Below are 23,200 nucleotides of genomic sequence, written 5' to 3'. Positions count from 1 at the left end.
TTCACCTTGAGGAACTCCCTTTGGAACTGTGTCTGTCTTGAGTCTCGCTGAAGGAATCTTCTGAAGATCTTTTCATTGAGGGCCCTATCCAGTATTGTCTAAAGTCAGTTGTAGTCTTTCCATTGATCTTAATAAGCGCTGGGTCAGGCCTTTATGATAAAGAGGGGATTAGCCCCAGATTAGAGTGCCCCTCCTATCAAAGAGCTGGAAGACTGGATAGAAGTTAGTGGAAGCCGGTTGTCCACTGTGGATTTTCTTTTCCACTGTCACAAAACATTAAAGCGTCCCTGCCCTTCCCAAATAGGCTTGTCTACACTGGCAATTAACAGTGCTGCAACTTTCTCACTCAGGGGTGTGAAAAAACACCCTCCTGAGCACAGCAAGTTGAAGTGCTGTAAAGCACCAGTGTAAACAGTGCCCCAGCACTAGGAGCAGGGGAGGGATAGCTCAGTGGTTTGAGCATTGGCCTGCTAAACCCAGAGTTGTGAATTCAATCCTTGAGGGGGCCATTTAGGGATCTGGGGCAAAAATCTGCCTAGGGATTGGTCCTACTTTGAGCATGGGGTTGGACTAGATGACCTCTTGAGGTCCCTTCCAATCCTGATATGATATGATTAAGGCACATTGAAGTGCTGCTGTGGCAGCACTTTAGCATTGCCACTGTAGACTATCCCTACAGTCCCATGCTGCAAAATTCAGATTTCAAACTGCCTAAAGATCAGTGGTGGCTCATACTGCAGGATCTAGCTGGTTCTTTAGGAAACAGAAATTATCTTTCAGCAAAATAAACCTTTCAGAGGTGCAGAGCTGGAGCCTGGGCCTGTTTAGAGGATGGATATCTGATTAAACATACACACACAACCCACCCACACACTACAAAGTGCCAGCTCAACTGTTGGGAGCCAGTTTGGCTGCTGTATATAGTAATTAGTTTAGTTCAAATGCCTGGAGGGGGGAAAAATTGTAGAACCTGCCCAGAAAGCTTGGTGGCTGCATAATTGCTCCCACTGGGGAAAGGTCAATTTTGGGGATCCACCCAGCTCATTGATGGGGAGCAGTACCCAGAAGATCTGGCAGAAAGATTTTTCCAAGACACACACACACACACATTACTCCCCCTCCTACTGGCTCCCTTCTCAAACTAGCATTCTGAATAGAAGTACAGCAGGCTTGGATCTGCATTAGACTGAGAACTGGTCAGATTTCCTCTAATTCACACTCCCCTAAAGATTTTTGGACTCAGTTCTGTTCCAGTTATATGGTCCTCCACCACTTTATAACTAGTAGAATCAAGTAGTGCATTTGTGCTCCCATTTAGCTAGGCAGGCCTCCATGCATGGTGCCATACCTGGCAGCAAGATCTTTATGTAAAGTCAAAATGCCTATATCCAGAGTTCTCTCTCACCTGTGCAAGCAGTGAAACAATCATATCAATATCTAAAATGGGCCCCAAAACCTCCCACTTTGTGACCAAAGTCTAAGCTTATCTCTCTTCTTTTCTGTTGTCCTGTTCTAAGACTTTTCATTTTGGTGCTATACTGGTTTTCCTATATGAATAGCAGAATATGCCTGCACCATACCACATGTGCTATAATATTTCATGTCCATTCATCTGCATGCAAGTGGCCCTACTTTGCCAAGTAGTAAGTGCTTTCTCATGGTCGGTGGCTCCTGCTCCCTTTAAGCTCCCAGCATGGCACAAGAATCTGGTGGAGCTGGATAATGGTATCCAGCATGTGTTCATTCATATTGAAGCAATCTTTATTTGTGAGGAGGTTTTTCTAGGGCATCATCTGTTCTGTTGAAAAAGACTAGTTAGAGCCCAGCCTTTCAGAGCCAAGTTGCTAAACTGCAAAGGCTTAACAGCCTGTATCCTGAGCTTGAGGACGAACTGTGATGGGTTGTTTTAGTAAGGTGGAGATGCACTGGTAGCTGCCTCATCTAATTATTGTATTAGAAAAGTCTGATCTTCCAAGGTTTGCAAGTCCCAGAGTATTAAATTACCACACCCTTAATTAAATAAATGTTCCCAGTTGCAAGCCTAACTAAGGAGCACTACTTCCAGAATCAGAGCCTAGCTCCCCGTATTGGGCACTGAATTCTTTCTTGAACAGTGCAGAATCTGATTGCCCTTGACTACAGTATTCCTGTTGGGTGAATACTGCAGTGGAGAGTTGTGATGGCTCACAGTGGAAGTTACACACTTCTGGACACACAGGGTCCATGTAAGCTATGTCTATTCAACAAATTATTAAAACTTTGTAATTAGAATTAATCTGTTGCTTATGTATGCACTTTTTCCTCTCCTCTCTTCTGTAGGTGCCATGCTTGGGATATGTGCATGTGTTCCTCCCCTGACACGGACAGTGGGCCCAACACTAGGTGGAATTTTGTACAAGGTGTTTGGAGTCTCAGCCTTTGGTTATTTTCAACTGGTTGTCAATATAGCTCTGTTTTTGTATATTTTTAAGAATAAAGTACCTCAGAATGAGGAGAAAGCTCAGTAATCCAGGCTACATGTAAATCTACTTTATCCACAAAATCTAAAATGTGCAATGTTTATATATAGATTATATATCAAGACTTTTACCTCTATCACCCCAGACTGAAAATAAAAGTAGCTTTAAGCCAGCACTTTGCATTTCAGCAGCATATACAATAACTTTTGCTATTGGAGCAGTTTACAAAGCCTTAGTATATGATGATATTTCACACCATTGATAGTTTGCAGACATCTGGGCTCAACACTATTACAAGAGATAGGACCCCATCCTCCACTGATGTAAATCAGCATAGTTCCATTGAAGTCAATTAACCCAATCAGAATGCAGCCCTCTCTCTATAGTAGTAAAGGGGAGGCACTGACTAGCTCAGATTGTTTTAACAGTGCCTAGGACAATGAAACTCAGATCCCCATTTAGGCCTCTGAGCAATACAACATCAAACGCTAATAGTTACAGAAGTTCCAGCAACCGCATTTCAGTCACCCCCACATACAGGGGTGGGTCTATCATCTCTTACACTGTAGAATGGAAGTAAAGGCATGTCATCCAGATTTTTCATACATGGTGTCCTAAAGTTAGCTACCCAAATCCATATTTAAGTCATGCTTTAACCCCACCTGGAAAAAAAAAAAGAAGGGAAACTCACCCCTCTTTAGGGAGAGTGTTCCAGGCTGCAGTACAGGTAACTGAAAAACCTTCATGTTCAGGAAACTAAGTACTGTATCCTTCTGCTTTAAGGCACAAACCCCTCAATGCAGAGCATTTCTTCCCACCAGCCATACATAGGGAATCAGAACCAAGACTTTCTTCAAGATGGTCCAAGCAACTGATAGCTGAAGCCTATTTCATCCTGTGGGAAAGAAGCAGCTAGTCCATAACTTACAAAACCTCATTAGTAGTTTATAGCTATGGCATTTCCCAGTTCTTGGGTGAGCAAGCACTTCCCTTTTGAACCACACCCTCCACTAGCTCCTTATTAGAACTATGCTTTAATCAGCCCTTAATTAACCCTCCTACATGCTGTTCTCAGTATAATCTTTGTAGTTTCCACCAATACTCTCTTGTCTCCCTCAACCAAGACTCTGTGGAAGTCAGTGGGAACTTGACCTGAGTAAGGATTTCAGTTTCAGACCATTAGTAAGAAACACTACAGGGGAAGAGTCTTGCAACTCAGTTTCAGTGCCAAATGCATTTGTCCTTGTACTTCCCCTTTCTAGCTGTAGAGAAAGGATAGCTGTATGTTGCAGAATTACTCTCAAGGAAATGTAGATTAATTAGCAATAAGTCTCATAAGACCTGATTTTCCCAAGCACAGTACCAAGAAGTTCAGTTATTTCTCCAACCCCTTGGCTCTGCAAAGTGTCCTAAGAAGAAACTGGTAAGATGTACAGCACTTCCTGCCTCTGGTTAGGCTGGAAACCCCATGAGAACAGCCCCTCCCATTCAGCATGGCTGATCCTGGCTGGATCTAGAAACTGCAAAGATGCATGGAGATGTGAAATAACAGGGAACTTGTTATATAAACCTTCATTCTATATGTTGGTCTTTATTTTATCCGGAACCAGTTCAGCTATCCCTCTTCTTCTGCATTAAGCAAGCAGGGGGTATTAGAGGAAGCATTCTGGAAGGCACTTTTATTCTGTAACTGGTGTCTGCAGGGGTTTTTGCACCTTCCTCAAACGCAACTAATCCTAACTATTGAATTCTGAATTAGAAGGGCCAGGTCTGATGCATCTAAATTAGGAATTGCTATACTGTAACTGATTTTCTGCTTGGAGACCAACTGAAACAGGCTCTTTCCTACAGACATATCAGCTTTCTGTTATCAAAGCATATTAGTATTTTTATTAACAAAAAAAGTGTTTGGATAGATTAGTGTAGCCCTATTTACAGATGGTGTCTATGAACTATTCTTCTGCAACCTGCACCAAAAAAACATACTGCACTATAGTGTATAGTAATAAAATGTGAACATTTCAAGTAATTTATTTGGAATGGACACATTAATGCAAAAGCAATATTAAGACATCTGCTTAAAGACATTCATCAAAATAAATACAAATATAGATACCACAAATAATTTAAATTGGGTTTGTTTTGCACCAATGGGCGCTGAATATTCTTTGCATCTCATAAATAGATAAGAATAGTTTGCAAAGCTGTGCCACTAAGAAACTTCTTGAAGCTTCACCAGAAGTCCTTTTGAAAGAGTCTTTGGTTTTTAAAATGCATCTCAGGCGAAGCTCAGGGCTCTTTGCTCAGCAGCCTCAGACTTGGAGGAAACCCAACTGTTCCCAGCCACCTTCTTTGCTTTCCTTCATTGGTACCCTGTCCCATTTCAGTCCAAGACACTCGATCTGATGCGGTGCATTCTAAAAAGAGCAACAGAAAATAAGTCAGAAGTGGAACAATACAGCGGTATTCTTGTGGGGTAAGAGCCTAAGGGAGTTTGGCACTCGTATTTAAAAAACCCAGCCTATATACAGAGTTCCTTAAAGAAGCCCCCATTAAGTGTCTGTCCACATTTCCTCAACTAAGTAGCATAATTATTAAATTGATCTTGCTAGTTAGTAACCATGCACAGTATCATCCAGAGATCCCTGGTAGGTAACACTCACAAAACGGCAAAAAGCTCAGCCTCCAAAATGGAGCGCCAAGTCTACAACTCTTCAGCGTTCTCTGCTGGCCACAATGGCTTAAGGAGCAGCATTGGTGCCAATCTAAAGGCTAGTACTACTTTCCAGTCAAAAGCTGCAGCATGAAAAGTCCATGCCCACTGCTTGAATTATGGGGGAAGGGAGCATAAGGGGATGATTAATGAAAGCCTGAAACAGGCAAACACAGCCCACCCCATGCTTTGAATAAGACAGAAGTGAGGTAGCCCCTCAAAGCAGTAAGAAGGCCTGGACCCTCCAAGCCCCCTCCCCAATTCAAGCATTAAAACCTAAGTCCGGCACTGCCTCGAGCACATGATGGGAGAGTCTTCCCAGGGAGAACCAGGCAGTGTCAGACCCGCAGAAGGAGGTCGCCAGCCCAAGTGTGAGAGTAGAGGAAGGCAACATCCCAACAGCAGTTCTCCCATTCCCATTATTGCTGCCTTTAGCCTCTTAAAAATTGAGATATTTGCCACACTAGTTACTAGGAAGTCACTTATTCCAGGCTCACAGATGCTAAAGTGGCTTTAAGACAGGGGTTGGCAACCTTTCAGACATGGTGTGCCGAGTCTTCATTTATTCACTCTAACTTAAGGTTTTTAGAAGGTCTCTTTCTATAAGTCTATAATATATAACTAAACTATTGTATGTCAAGTAAATAAGATTTTTAAAATGTTTAAGAAGCTTCAATTAAAATTAAATTAAAATGCAGAGCCCCCCCCGGACCGGTGGCCAGGACTCCGGCAGTGTGAGTGCCGCTGAAAATCAGCTCGCGTGCTGCCTTCAGGCACGCCTGCCCTAGGATGCCTACCCCTGCTTTAAGACTATCCCTAGTGATTTTCATAAGAAGCCAACGGCATGTTGGGGCTTTCCGGGAACCATTAAATTGCACGGCCCAGCAGGGGCCGCTGTGGAGCCACGTCCATTCAACCCCTCCAGTACGGACCGGCTCTGCTAATTCAATCAGCGCGTCTGCTTGCAGGCGCCAGGGCTACGTTTTTAGCCACTGCAAAAGACGGGGATGGGGTTAAGCCTACGGTCAGGGGGTGCCGGTTCAGTCCGAGTGCTACGGGCAGAGCCGAGTCCCCCCGTGGGAGTCCCCGTGAAAAGGCAGCATGAGCCACGTGCTCTCAGGGGCTCTCAGCCGCTGTTTAAAGCCCGGGAGCAGCGCCAGTCTGGAACCGGGGGGGGGGCAACGCCTGCCGGACACTGAACAGACGCTGAGCACGTTGCGAGCTCGCCTGCCTGTGATCTCTGCTCTCCCGCCGCTGGAGCTCAATGGAGACGGGCTAAGGCGCAGCGCCGCAGCCCACGCGTGTCTTTTGCAAACCCCGCGGGGCCTTGGGGCGCGCTCGGCTCCCCTCGGCCCGCGCTGGCAGGGTGGGGGGCGCTCCCCGGACCCCCCCGCGCTCACCTTTCGCCGTCCCGCCTCCCGTCCTGCCGGCCCGCGGGCTGCTCAGGGCGCCCGGGCCAGGCGCCGCTCCTGGCTGCCCGCCGCCTGCTCCAGCTCCTGGCGGCTCTTGAAGTCCTGGATGGCCCGCTTGTTCTGGAAGTCGATGAGCGCCATGGTGATGGAGGCGTTCCAGCAGCTCTGGTCCGGGCAGCGGAAGTCGATCTCCTTGCGGTCCGTGGTGACGATGGTGAAGTAGATGTACTTGCCCGTGCGCTCCACGCAGTCCACCTTGAGGATGGAGTGGAAGCCCAGCTCCTTGCCCCGGGCGCGCTTGTGCCCGTCCGGGAAGAGGCTCAGGCTGTCCTTGGTCAGCACCACCAGCTTCTTCTTCCAGAACTGGAAGAGGCTGTCGCTGCGCTTCTCCAGCTCGCCCTCCCGGATCACCTCGCCCGGCATCTTCATCCTCCGCGCCAGGCGCAGCCCCGGGCTCCCTCTGCCACGCGCTGCGAGCCGGCCAACTCTGCAGCTCCTGCTCCGGCGCCTCCTCCAGCTGCAATGGGCGAAGGGCGCTGGATGGGGAACAATTTATTGCGGTGAGTCAGCGCCTCGCTCTTCCGGTCCCCCTCCCTCCCCAGCCCTGCTGTCACCCACCCCCGGCCTCCCCTGCCCGGCCCTGCCCCTCCCCGAGCCGCGCCTGAGTATCCGGCATCTCCTCCCCCACTGGCCCCAGGCTCCGCCTGCACCTCACCCCGTTCCAGCTCCAGTTCCAAGCCGGTTCATCTCACACAGCCTCCTGCATCCCCGCCCCCTCCCACTTCAGCCTCTTTCATGCCCCGCTCTCCTTTCCACCCCTGTCCCAGCCTGCCTCTCCACAGCTCTCCCTTGCCTCTCCCCCCATTCCTTCTGCCTGTGCCCTTCCCCCAACCTCCCATCTGTTTCAGGTCTCCCCTATTCCCTCTCCCCCCCCCAGAGTTGCCAGCCCTCCAGGATAGTCCTGGAGTCTCCAGGAATTAAAGATTAATCCTTAATTCAAGATTGTAATGTGATGAAAACTCCAAGAATACATCCAACCAAAACTGGCAACCCACCCCAAGCATCTTCTCTCTTCCTGTGTCCCCCCCTCGCCTGCCCACGTCTTCCCTCCTCATCCCCTCTATCTACCTAGCCCCTCACCTGTCTCCTTTCTCTCCCTCTATTCCCCTTGCCTGCCCCCAAGCAGTGACACTGCTCAGGAATGCAGTTGCTGCCCAGCCCATAGCGTGACTCAGCCCGGCAGCAGCGGCCTTTGGAACTTTCTCAAGGCTTCAAGCCACTTCCAGGCTGGCCTGAGCGCTCAGGCCGGATGCTGGGGGGTGGGGAGGCCCCTTAACCCTAAACGTCACCAGACCAGCTCTCTGTCCTGCTGGAAACCCTGTGGGCTGAGGTTCCTGATTTCTGTCCTCTTGACAGCCAGGTTCTGGGACCCTCCCCAGCTTGCATGCCAGGAGAGACAAAAGGAGAACGGTCCCAGGCTGCTTCTGCCTTTTCTGGCCATGAAATGTACAAACACCCCCAATCCTCCCATATGTCCAGGGCAGCCCTCCACTCACCTACCTAACCTATTTCAGCTCTCTGCATTTCTGAAGTGCCCATCACCATGCTATGTAAAAGCAGCAAAGAATCCTGTGGCACCTTATAGACTAACAGACGTTTTGCAGCATGAGCTTTCGTGGGTGAATACCCCTTGGTATACCCCTTGCAGCTCATGCTGCAAAACGTCTGTTAGTCTATAAGGTGCCACAGGATTCTTTGCTGCTTTTACAGAACCAGACTAACACGGCTACCCCTCTGATACTTGACACCATGCTATGTAGGCTTCCTCTATTAAGCTACATTAAAGAATACAGGACACTTTTTCACATTGGAAGCTCTTATCACCTACAGCACTTTGATAATCTAAGCCCTGGATCCTATAATTCATCATACTGGAAAAGTCCACTGAACTCTGTATGAAACTCTTCTAGTCCACCCACGCACAGTGGATTGCAGGATGAAGGCTATAGATCAGCTTTTGTGCAAAAAGCTCCATTTTCACCTGGTAGTTTGGGGAGAGGTGTTTGGGGTTGGGTTTTTTTTTTCTGTTTCATATGAAATTTGCTTTTGGCAGGTGTTTCTGAGGGCAAATTCAGTAGTTTTTAGAACAAATAGCGTTTTTAACTGTAAAAACAAACAACTTCTTTACAATTAGGAAGGTTGTTCAATTGTACAATTAGTTAAGATTTATTACCTAACTGATAGGGTGATGGGTGCATCAGAAATGCAGAGTAGAGGGGGTCCAAAAAAGGAAATGTTTTGTGTTTTATTTATTTTGGGCCACCCCCCAAAAAAATTGAATTGTCCATTTCCTATTGAAGTGTCTATCCTTTGGCAATTTTCCATCCTCTAACAGGCACAAGTTGGTAAAACACCTTGAATGTGAACAGTTGTGTAGATGCCAAGTATTATTCATGATCATTACTTAATAAGATATTCTGAGAGGCCTGATTAAAAGGGACATTGTCAAGGCTAAAATCTAGGGGTTAGACAGAGGCAGAAGGGAAGGGAGCAGTACTCTCCCACACACCACTTACAAAATGTGCTGCACCCCTGTGAATGAGATGCTGCTTACAGTAGAATATGCACAGGTTTGTATGATTTTTTGGTGGTGCCCAGAACAGGTCCAAGTCCTGCTCCCCCCCCCCCACACACACCTGCCTAAGGCTCTGGGAGGGGGTTTGGGTGCAGGAGCGGTGCAGGTTCTGGGAGGGGGTTTGAGTGTGGGCTCTGGGCTGGAGCAAGGGGTTATGGTGCAGGAGGGGTGAGGGGTGTGAGCTCTAGGAGGGAGTTTGGGTGCAGGATCTGGGTGGGGGTTGGGGTGCCGGAGAGGGTGCGAGGGGCTGGTTCTGGGAGAGAGTTTGGGTGTGGGCTCTGGGCTGAGGCAGGGGGTTGGGGTGTGGGAGAGGGTGAGGGGTGTGATGCTTACTTCGGGCAGCTCCCGAAAGCGACCTGCACACCTCTCTGGCAGCAACACCTAGGCGCGGGGGGGAGTGCAGAGGGTCTCCGCATGCCGCTGCCCACAGGCACCGCCCCTGCAGCTCCCATTGGCTGCAGTTCCCAGCCAATGGGAGCTGCAGGGGCGGCGCTTGGGACAGGGGCAGCATGTGGAGACACCCGCCCCCCGGGGTCATAGGACCATTCTGGCCGCTTCTGGGAGTGGCACTGAGTGAGGCTGGGCAGTAAGCTGCCTTAGCCCCACTGCACTGCCGGCGGTGGCCAGGGGCCCTCAGGCCCTTTTAAATCACCCGGGGGCAGCAGTTGGGGCCGGGAGATGCTCCGAGGGAGGCACACGGGGGGCAGCAGGCAGGGCTGGGGAGAGACCTGGCCACGAACGTTGGTGGAGCTGGGCCCCCGGGTCCTGAATATTCCAGGAGCACAGGCACCATGGGCCCATATAACTCGTGCCGCTCCTGAATGATATTTGCTTGTTTGTCCCGCGTCCCGACCGATGTTCGGTCGGGACACTGGACAAACAAGCAATTTTGCCCTCCGCTCCGGTGCATAGACGGAGCCCGGAGGGGCTTTCACCCCCCACTTCCCCCGACCATCCCCCTCCTTCCCTCATTGGATCCCTCCGGGGGTCAGAGCTGAGCGTTGGGTGGAGCCGGGGCTGTGCCACTGCCGCCTGGTGGCGGGGGGCGCTCTGGCTTTTTTTTTTTTTTGCTCCGTCCGTCGTCCCCCCCCCCCCCCTGCGCGTCCCGATATTTCATGTTTGTCATCTGGTCACCCTACTCCTGAATGTGCAGCTGTTCAAAATATGATTGTTGCTGCTTGGTTCCACTGCACTCCTTGAGCTGGGCTTTCCCTCAGTGGGAATGGTATGTACCCTGCCCTGGAGCTCTGCAAGGCTCTTTGAGCTTGGATCCTTCTCAGCTGGGGAAACAAAATAAGTAGTGGTATAGCACCAAAAGGAGAAGTCACTAACAGTAAATTGTGCAGGTCTGTGATCTTCCCTCTTCTTTCTTAGGCCTGGTCTAGGTACAGATTTTATATCAGTAGAACTATGTTGGTTAGGGGTGTGATTGTTGATTTAAAAAAAAATAAAAAATTATATCATTACCACCCCTCGTGCGGACCCCCCGCCTCTATATTGGGATAGAGGTGCCTGACACGGTGCAGCTTATTCTCCTGCCTGTGTGGCTCTACAGCAGTGGTTCTCAAACTTTTGTACTGGTGATCCCTTTCACATACCAAGCCTCTGAGTGCAATCCCCCTCTCCCCCTTTATAAATTCAAAACACTTCTTATATTTAACACCATTATAAATGCTGGAGGCAAAGCGGGGTTGAGGCTGACAGCTCGCGACCCTCCCCCACCATGTAATAACCTCGTGACCCCCTGAGGGGTCCTGACCTCCAGTTTGAGAACCCCTGCTCTACAGGTATAGCAAGTATAAAGCACCTTTATATTGATATAATTATGTCTGTGCTTCAAGGAGGGTGGGTTGCACCACTTCAGTATAGTTAAACCAGTATATCTTTTGTATGCAGATAAACCCTTACATGAGGAATGAAATTTGTTAACAATATGGAGAGTGAATTACCATCATTGGGGGTGTGAGTTAACACCACCTCACTGAGTGAGATTCCTAGATTATAAAGTCAGAAAGGACTCTTGTGATTATCTGGTCTGACCTCCTACATAACACAGGCCAGGGCCTGCCTGAATTAATTCCTGGTTGATGAATGGGGCAGCCCATACCTCTGAGAGCTACTATTTCAGACTCTCTGCCAACATACCAGCTCTTCTGAGGTTTCTTTGCAACCCTAAAATCTAGAGATTTAAGTTTTTGTTTTTTGTTTTGTTTTTTTTTAATGAAAGCTAGCAATCTGACAAAAACGGTAATAATAGATCCATTGATACAACAACATGGCTTATGGGCCTGTTGTGGCTGTTTCCAAGCCTTGGCTAAAATTTGACATGGCTAATCTTAAATGGCAGTAAAATATGTAACATTTTTTCTTTCATATTATATAAGCAATGGGGAGAAGGATTGGAGGGTTTTACACATCAGACTCCCCCCCACCAAAAAAAACCCCAAAACACCCCAACACCTAAAATATAGGTCTTGGTTCAGTCATTGCAAAAGGGAATCAACATAATTTTTTCTGACTTCATGAACAGACCTGTATATTTCTTTCCCACTACATTGGCCCCCTTCATCGCTTTATGTGGTACTGTGATTCTTGTCAACATTTCATTTATTTCCAGTACAAAAAAGTAGAGCAGGCAAGCGCACAACAGTGAGGAAGTGTGTATGAGCTACCAATGGAAAGCACAAGAAGTTTTAAACTGACCCAAGATCCTTATCCTCCTCTCACTCATTGGGACCAGTTATTCTAATAGATGGAATAAACATTTACACAAAAACTCAAGGCACAAATGGCAGTGTGTGAGTGATGACAAGTGATGCGTTAGCAATTGCAGTTCTGACTTTCCTCTGGTTGTTTGGCTGGTAGGTTTTTCGTTTAGACACTTAGCGTTACTTTAGTGTTTGCTTATTTGTTTTCCTTAATGTAATATTTATTTAAATTCCTTAATTGTTAGTATTATTTATCCTAACTAACATCTCCCTTCTCTTAACATTAATAGGACATCAAACGGCGTGCCAGTAGTCCTCCATTACACAATAGGCTTCCATGGTCTTTGATCCATAGTCTGTCATTTGATCAGTGACTGTTTTAAATTAAATGTGAACGATTTTGCATATTAAAATAAAAGCATATAATGCACTGTATTAATGCTGTAGCTATCATATGAATGGGCCAATATCAGACAATGTCTGGACCTGTTGCATTCCCCAAATCCTGCTGAAATCAAATCAGTTCTACATATATCTGGGATCTACTGCACACAATCTGTCACTGGCTGCATGTGACTGCTTACCAAAAGGCTTTTCACAAAATACAAACATGCTTTGGTTTTGTTACCTGCTTCACCTTTTACATTTTAAACAACGCCATAAACAGTAAATCAAAGTTAAGCATAGGATTTTCCTTAGTGAGGGAATTTCCCATTTGGGGTGATCAGCACCTCAAAGAGGCCCCAGTTCAGGAAAGCACTTAAGCAAATGTGTTACAGTTAAGCATGTGCGTAAGTTCCATTGAAGTTAATGGGGTGTACCAAATATCACTGCTGTCCTGAAGTGGGGCCAGGATCAAGGTGAAAATTTGAAACAAGTACTTTATAGCTGTTTCAGAAATAATGTTTAATCAGTTATGCAGCCTGCACAGCTTTTCTTTCCACATATACCCCCTAGCTTTTTGAATGAGCTATGTTTCTTTACATTTTAGAGTAAATGCTTTCAGGGTTAGTTAAAAAAGTGAATGTGTCCTGTGTAACTCCTGGTTCCACTGAATACGGCAAAACTCTCATTGATTCAGTGGGGCCAGGATTTCACCTTAAGCATCCACTTGTTGCAGCTACCAAACCCTTTCCTATGTAAGTGAACTCCCCAAAGTAAATACCAGCTTCTTTTTGATGTCTGTAGAAAATTCACCTCTGATGTTGTGCTGGTCCCTGGCACAATGCGACTTCTAAGGCCTCTCAATAGACTATCAGGAGTTAAATATCAGAGGGGTAGCCGTGTTAGTCTGGATCTGTAAAAGCAGCAAAGAGTCCTGTGGCACCTTATAGACTAACAGACGTTTTGGAGCATGAGCTTTCGTGGGTGAATACCCACTTCGTCGGATGCATGTAGTGGACATTTTCAGGGGCAGGTATATATATGCAAGCAAGAAGCAGACTAGAGATAACGAGGTTAGTTCAATCAGGGAGGATGAGGCCCTCTTCTAGCAGCTGAGGTGTGAAAACCAAGGGAGGAGAAACTGGTTCTGTAGTTGGCAAGCCATTCACAGTCTTTTTTTAATCCTGAGCTGATGGTGTCAAATTTGCAGATGAACTGAAGCTCAGCAGTTTCTCTTTGAAGTCTGGTCCTGAAGTTTTTTTGCTACAGGATGGCCATCTTAAGATCTGCTATTGTGTGGCCAGGGAGATTGAAGTGTTCTCCTACAGGTTTTTGTATATTGCCATTCCTAATATCTGATTTGTGTCCATTTATCCTTTTCCATAGAGACTGTCCAGTTTGGCCGATGTACATAGCAGAGGGGCATTGCTGGCATATGATGGCATATATTACATTGGTGGACGTGCAGGTGAATGTACTGGTGATGGTGTGACTGATCTGGTTAGGTCCTGTGATGGTATCGTTGGTGTAGATATGTGGGCAGAGTTGGCATCGAGGTTTGTTACATGGATTGGTTCCTGAGTTAGAGTTACAATGGTGCGGTGTGCAGTTACTGGTGAGAATATGCTTCAGGTTGGCAGGTTATCTGTGGGCGAGGACTGGCCTGCCACCCAAGGTCTGTGAAAGTGTGGGATCATTGTCCAGGATGGGTTGTAGATCCCTGATGATGCGTTGGAGGGGTTTTAGCTGGGGACTGTATGTGATGGCCAGTGGAGTCCTGTTGGTTTCTTTCTTGGGTTTGTCTTGCAGTAGGAGGCTTCTGGGTACATGTCTGGCTCTGTTGATCTGTTTCCTTATTTCCTCGTGCGGGTATTGTAGTTTTGAGAATGCTTGGTGGAGATTTTGTAGGTGTTGGTCTCTGTCTGAGGGGTTAGAGCAGATGCAGTTGTACCTCAGTGCTTGGCTGTAGACAATGGATCGTGTGGTGTGCCCGGGATGGAAGCTGGAGGCATGAAGGTAGGCATAGCGGTCGGTAGGTTTTCGGTATAGGGTGGTGGTAATGTGACCATCACTTATTTGCACCGTGGTGTCTAGGAAGTGGACCTCCCATGTAGATTGGTCTAGGCTGAGACTGATGGTGGGGTGGAAGCTGTTGAAATCATGGTGGAATTTTTCCAGAGTCTCCTTCCCATGGGTCCAGATGATGAAGATGTCATCAATGTAGAGAAGGGGTGTGAGTGGACGAGAGCTGAGGAAGCGTTGTTCCAGGTCAGCCATAAAAGTGTTGGCATATTGTGGGGCCATGCGGGTGCCCATAGCGGTGCCACTGATCTGGAGATATATATTGTCATCAAATTTGAAATAGTTGTGAGGATAAAGGCACAGAGTTCAGCAACCAGTTGTGCTGTGGCATCATCAGGGATACTGTTCCTGACAGCTTGTATTCCATCTGTGTGTGGGATGTTTGTGTAGAGAGCCTCTACATCCATGGTGGCTAGGATGGTGTTTTCTGGAAGGTCACCAATGCATTGTAGTTTCCTCAGGAAATCAGTGGTGTCACGGAGATAGCTGGAAGTGCTGGTGGCATAGGGTCTGAGTAGAGAGTCCACATATCCAGACAGTCCTTCAGTGAGAGTGCCAATGCCCGAGATGATGGGACATCCAGGATTTCCGGGTTTGTGGATCTTGGGTAGTAGATACAATAACCCTGGTCGGGGCTCTAAGGGTGTGTTGATTTGTTCTGGTGTTAGTGTAGGGAGTGTCCTGAGTAGATGGTGCAGTTTCTTAGTGTATTCCTCAGTGGGATCTGAGGGAAGTGGCCTGTAGAATTTGGTATTGGAGAGTTGTCTGGCGGCCTCCTTTTGGTAGTCAGACCTGTTAAATGATTAAATGGTGCTTGTGCTGTCCCTCTGCATAAGGGTGAATTTCACCCCAGCAGTGCTGATTCTTCTACTTTTACTCAAGTGAGTAGTCCCTTACTACGCAAATAGTTCCACTGATTTTAAACATGAGTAAGGGCAGTACAATCAGACCCACAATAGGGAATACATGTCCGCTGCACATCAATACATGTTTTAGCAGATATTCATTCTGTCCCTGAAATCAAATGTTACAGTACTTCTGCCTTCAAAGATGAAACGTCTTTCATGGATGAAACATCCAGAATACTCTTCTACTGTAGTCGGTTCAGGAGGAAACAAAGTATGCGCAAGTTTATTGTTGTTCCTTTGTTTCAGTGCTGAGAATAACGCTCTAATACTAGGTTTCAGAGTAGCAGCCGTGTTAGTCTGTATCCGCAAAAAGAACAGAAGTATTTGTGGCACCTTAAAGACTAACAAATTTATTGTAGCATGAGCTTTCGTGAGCTACAGCTCACTTCTTCGGATGCATAGAATGGCATCGGAAATTGTTAAAATCACGGTGGAATTCCTCGAGGGCTTCTTTTCCATGAGTCCAGATGATGATGTCATCAATGTAGCGCAAGTAGAGTACGGTTTTAGGAAACGAGAGCTAAGGAAGTGTTGTTCTAAGTCAGCCATAAAGATGTTGGCATACTGAGGGGCCATGCAGGTACCCATAGCAGTGCCACTGACTTCCATCCCACCATCAACCTCAGCCTAGACCAATCCACACAAGCGGTCCATTTCCTAGACACTACTGTACTAATAAGCGATGGTCACATAAATACTACCCTATACCGGAAACCCACTGACCGCTATACTTACTTACATGCCTCCAGCTTCCATCCCGGACACACCACACGATCCATTGTCTACAGCCAAGCTCTAAGATACAACCGTATTTGCTCCAATCCCTCAGACAGAGATAAACACCTACAAGATCTCTATCAAGCATTCTTAAAACTACAATACCCACCTGCTGAAGTGAAAAAACAGATTGACAGAGCCAGAAGAGTACCCAGAAGTCACCTACTACAGGACAGGCCTAAAAAAGAAAATAACAGAACAGCACTAGCCATCACCTACAGCCCCCAACTAAAACCTCTCCAGCGCATCATCAAAGATCTACAACCTATCCTTAAAGATGATCCCTCACTCTCACAGATCTTGGGAGACAGGCCAGTCCTCGCTTACAGACAGCCTCCCAACCTGAAGCAAATACTCACCAGCAACCGCACACCATACAACATAAACACTAACCCAGGAACCTATTCTTGCAACAAAGCCCGATGCCAGCTCTGTCCACATATCCATTCAAGTGACACCATCATAGGACCTAATCACATCAGACACGCCATCAGGGGCTCATACACCTGCACATCTACCAACGTGATATATGCCATCATGTGCCAGCAATGCCCCTCTGCCATGTACATTGGCCAAACCGGACAGTCTCTATGCAAAAGAATAAATGGACACAAATCTGACATCAGGAATCATAACATTCAAAAACCAGTGGGAGAACACTTCAGCCTCTCTAACCACTCAGTGACAGACTTGAAGGTGGCAATTTTGCAACAAAAAAACTTCAAAAACAGACTCCAAAGAGAAACTGCTGAACTCGAATTAATATGCAAATTAGATACAATTAACTGTGGCCTAAACAAAGACTGGGAATGGTTGGGTCATTACACTAATTGAATCTATTTCCCTATGTTAAATTCTCCTCACACCTTCTATTGGCCATCTTAATTATCACTTCAAAAAGTTTTTTTTCCTCCTGCTCATCTCAATTGATTAGACTTTTCCTGTTGGTATGCATACTTCCACCTTTTCATGTTCTCTGTATGTATAAATATCTCCTGTCTGTGTGTTCCATTCTATGCATCCGAAGAAGTGAGCTGTAGCTCACGAAAGCTCATGCTCTAATACTAATTAACCTCTGTGCCACGATAGAAAACTATGTAAACATAACTTAACTCATGTAGCAAAACTAGTTGTACAAGGCACTATCAAAACCCATAAAATATCCAGGCTTCTGCCCAACAGGAGTTCATAGTCTACTTTGTAAAGCTACAGCACAGCTTATTAAGGAGGATGGGAGGGATGGGTGCTGACTCCAAGTGGGAGGAGATCAAAGCTGGACAGCTAAGCACAAGGCAGTTTTAAGAATGGCTGTGAAGTAGGAGAGGGAATTAGCCTTGCACACAGGAAATGGGACATTGCTCCAAGAAGAGAAGAGCAGCCTGAAAAAAAGACATCGTCAGCAGTGGGAAAAGGAGCACCTGGGAGAAAGGTTCAAAGAACATCGGCCTGCAGGAATGTACATGTTTGCACACACCCTACTTCAGATTTCTAAAAATAGAAAATGTACTTGGTTTTCAATGAAACTCACTTCTGCCAGATGCACGCTCAGTACTGCCTTTCTGTTTTCTTAATGGAGTTGTTTCCCATGGGTTTGTCATTTTAAAAAGGCAGGGCCTCACCCAACTGGAAATGTGTATATATAATGATACATCTACAAGCAGCATGTTGTCATCTTGTTGGCATTGCTAAAATGAAAAGTGAACAATAAAAGCTGTTAGGACAGACGTGACAGACACCTTAGCTAAAAAGAAGCTCTATTCAATTTGTCCAAGGTTATTTGACTCTTGCTTAACATTCAGAAGTCCAAGCATAGGACTAGAGTGAGTGTCTATCCCATCTCTTTGTGAATTTGCATGTCACTTAACTGTCTCATTGTATGAAGTAGACAATAGTAAAATAATACTTTTATTTAACTCACAAGCGTGTTGTGATGTATATAATTAGTTGTGTGAAGTGCCTTCGATTAGAAGTGATTTAGTAACAGGAACTTTAAGCATTTTTAAATACATGAGTTTTGTGTCCATGTAAGTGCTACTCTATACTTAAAACACTATGGCAGCACAGCTGCTCTGCTGCACCAATGTAGCCCTTCAGTGTAGACACTACCATTGCCGATGGGAGGGATTCTCCTGTCGACATTGATATTCCACCTCCCTGAGAGGCGGTGGCTAGGTCGACAGAAGAATTCTTCCGTCGATCTAGCACTGGCTACACGTGGACTTAGGCTGTCTTAACTACACCAATCGGGGTGTAGTTATGAGCGATTTAGTTATGCCAACTTAATTTTCTAGTGTAGACTAGGCCTCCATGTGCTTGTTCAGTAGAAACGGTGGCTTTTTGCAGCACTAACCATAGCAGGTTTTGGCTCAGAATTGACAGATCAGCTCAGTAGAAAATGTGCTAGGCCCTGATCTTGAAATGAGACTCCAGTGGGTTTACAGTGCATAAGGTTACACAGAAGTCTTTGCAGGACTGGGGTCCTAGTTTGCAATCAATGTAAATTACAAGAACGCTTTTATTTTTATATATTATTGTCATGTCTACTAACACAAAGCTTTTAGGCAGAAGTAACAGGCACACATGAGAAGGCAAATTGGAAATTATTGTTCCTAAAATATCAGTGTGGCTTTGGCATTGAAAAATGTTTCATAAAATGAGTATAAAAACTTCTATTTTTTAAGACTAGATTTAAAAAAAAAAAAGTACTCCTGATGGCATGGACTCTGTTAGAACCATAACAGATTGTACAGTTTAACACAGTCTCAATAAATCTTAATGATGCATGCCTCAGCAAGAGCAACAGAGAACTCAACAGTTTGAAAGAAAATAGGAAACAATAATCAATTATTTCAAAATAAATAACAGCCGTAACCCTGCTATGTGACTTTGCATTCACGTAACATTAATAGGTGTAGTACCTGTTTGTCGTAGATTTAAATGATTGGAAAATGGAAAAAAAGTTATGCTAATTACTGCCATATATTTTAATAAGAGGTTAAAATATCAGGCTGTGTTAGCTTTTTTTTTTTTATAAAAAGGCTTTTGTTTGTAACAACGTAATGTTAATTTCATTTTCAGTGCTTGGGGTAGCAAATACAATGCAGCTACTTATCGTTAACTGGTACAGAAATACAGTACAATCTGGATTTTTCCAAATGTCATGGGGGATTTGAATAGATTTGGATAATTGAGGGTTTTGATAATTGAGGGAGTTTTCATGTCAGAGGACATGACCTTATTTCAGATAACAGTAAGTTTGGGATAACTGCAGTTCAGATAATCACTGCCGGACTGGATACGGGAAATGCAAGGCTGCTTTTTGGCTGAGGAAAGAAGCCCATTGTTGCCTACTTTTCTATTCATCATTCAGGGCCTGTAAACTTGATATGGGAATTTGTTTCTTTACAAGACTGAGCTGGGTTTATTAGTCTTATCTTCAACCATCCATCCTATCAAGCCTCTATGTCTACAGTATATAGATTCCTATAATGTAAGTACAGTAGTTGCCATTAAATAGACAGCATTAGCCACATTCAGCATTATTCTGTATTCCAAGTATAGTGGGAAACTGCTGTAGTTTAGATACAGTGTCTGAGAACTCTTGGCAAATGTGATCTGAACTGTAGCAGTTTGCCCCTATACTGTACTTAGATTAGGAAATAGCTGTGGTAAGAAGTAAGAAGCATGGTAACTGTTGGCAAAAGTTTACTTTTCAGCAGAAGGCATTGTGAAACATACAGACATTCATTCAATAATATATCATTTTGTTTCCATGTGTGCTTCCCCTAGTTTAACACGTGCTTTTTTAAAAATAACTTCTCTGTTATCTCATAAATTAAATAGTAAGTCACCATTGGCTTTGACCCTCACACATTTTAAGAATTTCCTGAAACTATCTTCTAAAGCAATTTTTGTTCTGCAGAACAGCAGGATTTAAAATTGTTGGTTATATACTGGGACCCAAACCATCTTCTACAGAAGTCAATGGGGAAAATCCCATTGACATGCATGGGAGTGTAGTTTGGTATCAAGCTTTTACTGGGGTGATTTTTGATGTGGATGCATTGTTCATGAACGATGAAAGCAAAAGTGTGTTATGTAGGTCATCCCATAACTGCCCATAAAAACTTTAACTCCCCACTCTATCACGTATCTTATCTATTTAATGGATATTAGAGGAAAGGTATTTTTGTAATAGTTTTAGAGTTTTAAACACTTCTGTTGATACTCATTTTTTCATCCTTCTGCCTGCACAACCTGGTTGCCTTAGTTACCATGAGTTGTAGTAAGTAAAGCGAACCAGCTATACGAGGGGTGGGAAATAGCACAAAAAATAGATTTTTTCTACTGACCGGAATGTGAGTTCAAGGCTGATATTTTGTAACCTGATAGATTTTAGCCCTAAGAGGCAGACCCTCAGCTGGTATACCTTGTCTACGGAGCTATAACAATTTGCAACAGCTGAAGATCTTCCCACAGGCTACATACCATTCAGCTGTGATTCCCAACTCTCTAATGGGATACAGCATTGCATTGATTTGTAGGGATTTCTGGTCCACACCTCACTAAAAATACTTGGGCCAAGAACATCAAACTCAGTATTTAGCCACTGATTTTAATGGGAATTAGGCACCTAAATGCCTTTGAGGGTCTGGGCTTCAGTGGCCCTGACTCTCCTTCTCATCCCATACAAATAACCCCCATTGACTGCTCTAGAAGTTACTCATATTCCTCAGGGCCTGCAGTTTCTACCAGGGTAATTTTTAATCCTTGCTTTCACCTAATCTTCTGCCTATTTAAGACAAAGGATCTGAATTTCCTCTCACATTAGTTTTGTACCTAGTGGAACACCATTGATTGCACTGGAGTTACTCCTGATTGTCATTGGTGTAAGTAAATGGAGAATCAGGCCCAGTTTTCCCCTCATCTCCATTTTTTTTAAAGGGCAGTTGTAGGGGAGGCAGGAGGGAACTGCTCATGGTTTGGAATGATAGAAGTCTCATCTGAGTTAGGTTAGTGGGCACAGTGCAAGTGAGAAGGTTTAAGGTGCAAAGTGAATGCAGTTTATTCCCTGGTTTTCAGTTTATTCCATTCTTGCAGAAACAAAGGTATTTATTCCCTGGTTCACATGGCCAGTGTAGCATAAATAAGCTTGTGTGTGTATGTACACACCTCATCCAGTGCACTAGATGCCCCAATAACAAGCCACTCAGTACAGTCTTGAGTGAACTCTCAGAAAAATGATAAAAGACAAAGACACCTTATCACCCATGGACGACCATTTTTCCCCAAATGATCACTCCATATCTGACCCCTCGGATGGGTCAGGCCTGGGGTTTAAATTCATAACCTTGCTAGATACTAAAAGCCATGGTCTTAATACAGACACTGGATTTACGGCTTTTTATAACAATCTATAAACCCCCAACTGCCCTTTTTGTCCTATGACTGCCAAGCTATTAACTAGCAAGACAAGATGGGTGAGGTAGTATCTTTTATTGGACCAACTTCTTCTGAAGAGCTCTGTGCAAGGTTGAAAGCTTTTCTCTCTCACCAACAGAAGTTGGTCCAGTAAAAGATATTACCTCATCCATCTTGTTTCTCAAAAATCCTGGAACCAACCCAGCTGCACCACCACTGCAAGCTATTAACTGGCCTCTTCAACTTGAATGGTCTCTTACAATATGTTTTAACTACGTATGCTAAACAATCTGTTCCACCTTGAAGGCAGCTATGACACTGAGTGCCTTTTCCAGACCTGAAGAAGAGTTCTGTATAGCTAGAAAGGTTGTCTCTTTTCCTCAACAGAAGCTGGTCCAATAAAATATTCTCACTCTGTATATACACATAAAGAGAGAGAAATGCAGATCAGAGTATGATGGTTGACCTCCTAAGGCTTTTATGTTCAAAACAATATAAGTAGATGTAATATAGACAGGGTGATTTCTGTGAGAGTTGTGAATGTTTGCTAGTAAATAGAAGTCTCTCTCTTTTTTTAATTTCAAGTTAATTAAGGAAAAATCCATTCCAGAATATATCTAAATAGTGTTCAATTATATTTTTCTCATAGATCTTCCCCTTCACAACTCATCTGAAAGACTGCTAGCAGGTGAGGTAGGAGATACTTAATATTTATTTAATGAATACAGTGATTTAAATACTTGTAGACTGAATCTTTTTGGATTTATACATTGCAAAAGTCTGATTTTTGGCATCATGAAAAGGGAAATGACAGCAGTTTATTTGCCCAGTCTCTGAGAAGTTCTCACTCCATACACATCAATGCATTAATCAGCAATATAAAGTAGATCGTATTGCTTAATATATTAATATTTACCTGATATAGATTTTGTCCCTAAACAGTTTTTTAAATGTCTCAGCAAAGCTAACCAGATGTGTGACTATTATATACCGTAAACTGCTACACTGTAATTCAACAGTGAGGTAGGGTTGGGAAGAAATGAGCCATTTCCAGTAAGCTATCCCTTTCTTAGGTGTATAGCTAGATCTTCTTCATGATGTTGCTCAATAATTCTGACATGCGGCTATAGCTTTTGATTAAATTTTTCAACCTGACCACAACCACAGCCTTCAGAGATGACAGAGCTGGATTATGCTGCTTCCCCATGGAATGGGCCACTGACTCTCTATTTATCCTAACAAAAACTAAAAACCTGACTTTCCTTCTGCTTGAAACATGCCATACAAACCCCATAGCCTTACTAATGCTTTCCTAAGATGAACAAGGTATTGTTTTTTTTGCAGCCCCACAGAATACATTGAAAACTTACTCCTGTTTAATGAGATCAGAAAATGATTTAACTGTAGCTCACTATTTTAAAGTGACATCCCAATATGTTTAGTCTCCAAGGCCATGTTTATTCAGTATAAATATTTGGGTACATTTATTTTACAGGAACAGTAATAAACATCTGTGACTTCAGTGCCGGCTTTGCCCTTGACTGCATAATTAGTTCACATTGGTTGAAAATCATGCCAATTGTTTTTCTACAGACTGCTAACTGTTTATGACCGTGGTGTGCTGTCCCGGGTTACAGCTACAGCATTTGCTGGAAATTACTGTAAAACCTGGGCAATGTAGTAATGAGTTGACCGCACATG

The 23,200-nt window shown here is 44.7% G+C and overlaps 2 protein-coding genes across 5 annotated transcripts in view; one reads left to right on the top strand and one right to left on the bottom strand.

Moving 5' to 3' along the window:
• SLC22A18 (solute carrier family 22 member 18) overlaps positions 1 to 2,631 on the top strand; it is a 141,140-nt gene extending 138,509 nt beyond the window's left edge. For all 4 annotated transcript variants that reach the window (XM_045014111.1, XM_045014109.1, XM_045014112.1 and 1 more), the window contains one exon: positions 2,320 to 2,631. In XM_045014111.1, coding sequence (XP_044870046.1) covers positions 2,320 to 2,507 — 188 coding nt within the window. In that variant the 3' untranslated portion in view covers positions 2,508 to 2,631. The remainder of the gene's footprint in view (positions 1 to 2,319) is intronic.
• A 1,841-nt stretch (positions 2,632 to 4,472) lies between these two features.
• PHLDA2 (pleckstrin homology like domain family A member 2) lies at positions 4,473 to 7,807 on the bottom strand. The gene is given in 4 exon segments (XM_045014114.1): positions 4,473 to 4,876; positions 6,573 to 7,052; positions 7,054 to 7,120; positions 7,725 to 7,807. Coding segments are annotated over 3 exon segments (588 nt in total). The 3' UTR covers positions 4,473 to 4,876; positions 6,573 to 6,614.
• Positions 7,808 to 23,200: the final 15,393 nt, after the last annotated feature.

This window comes from Mauremys mutica, chromosome 4 (genome assembly GCF_020497125.1).
Source record: "Mauremys mutica isolate MM-2020 ecotype Southern chromosome 4, ASM2049712v1, whole genome shotgun sequence".
Lineage (NCBI taxonomy): Eukaryota > Metazoa > Chordata > Testudines > Geoemydidae > Mauremys > Mauremys mutica.
This window is presented reverse-complemented; position numbering and strand designations above follow the sequence as displayed.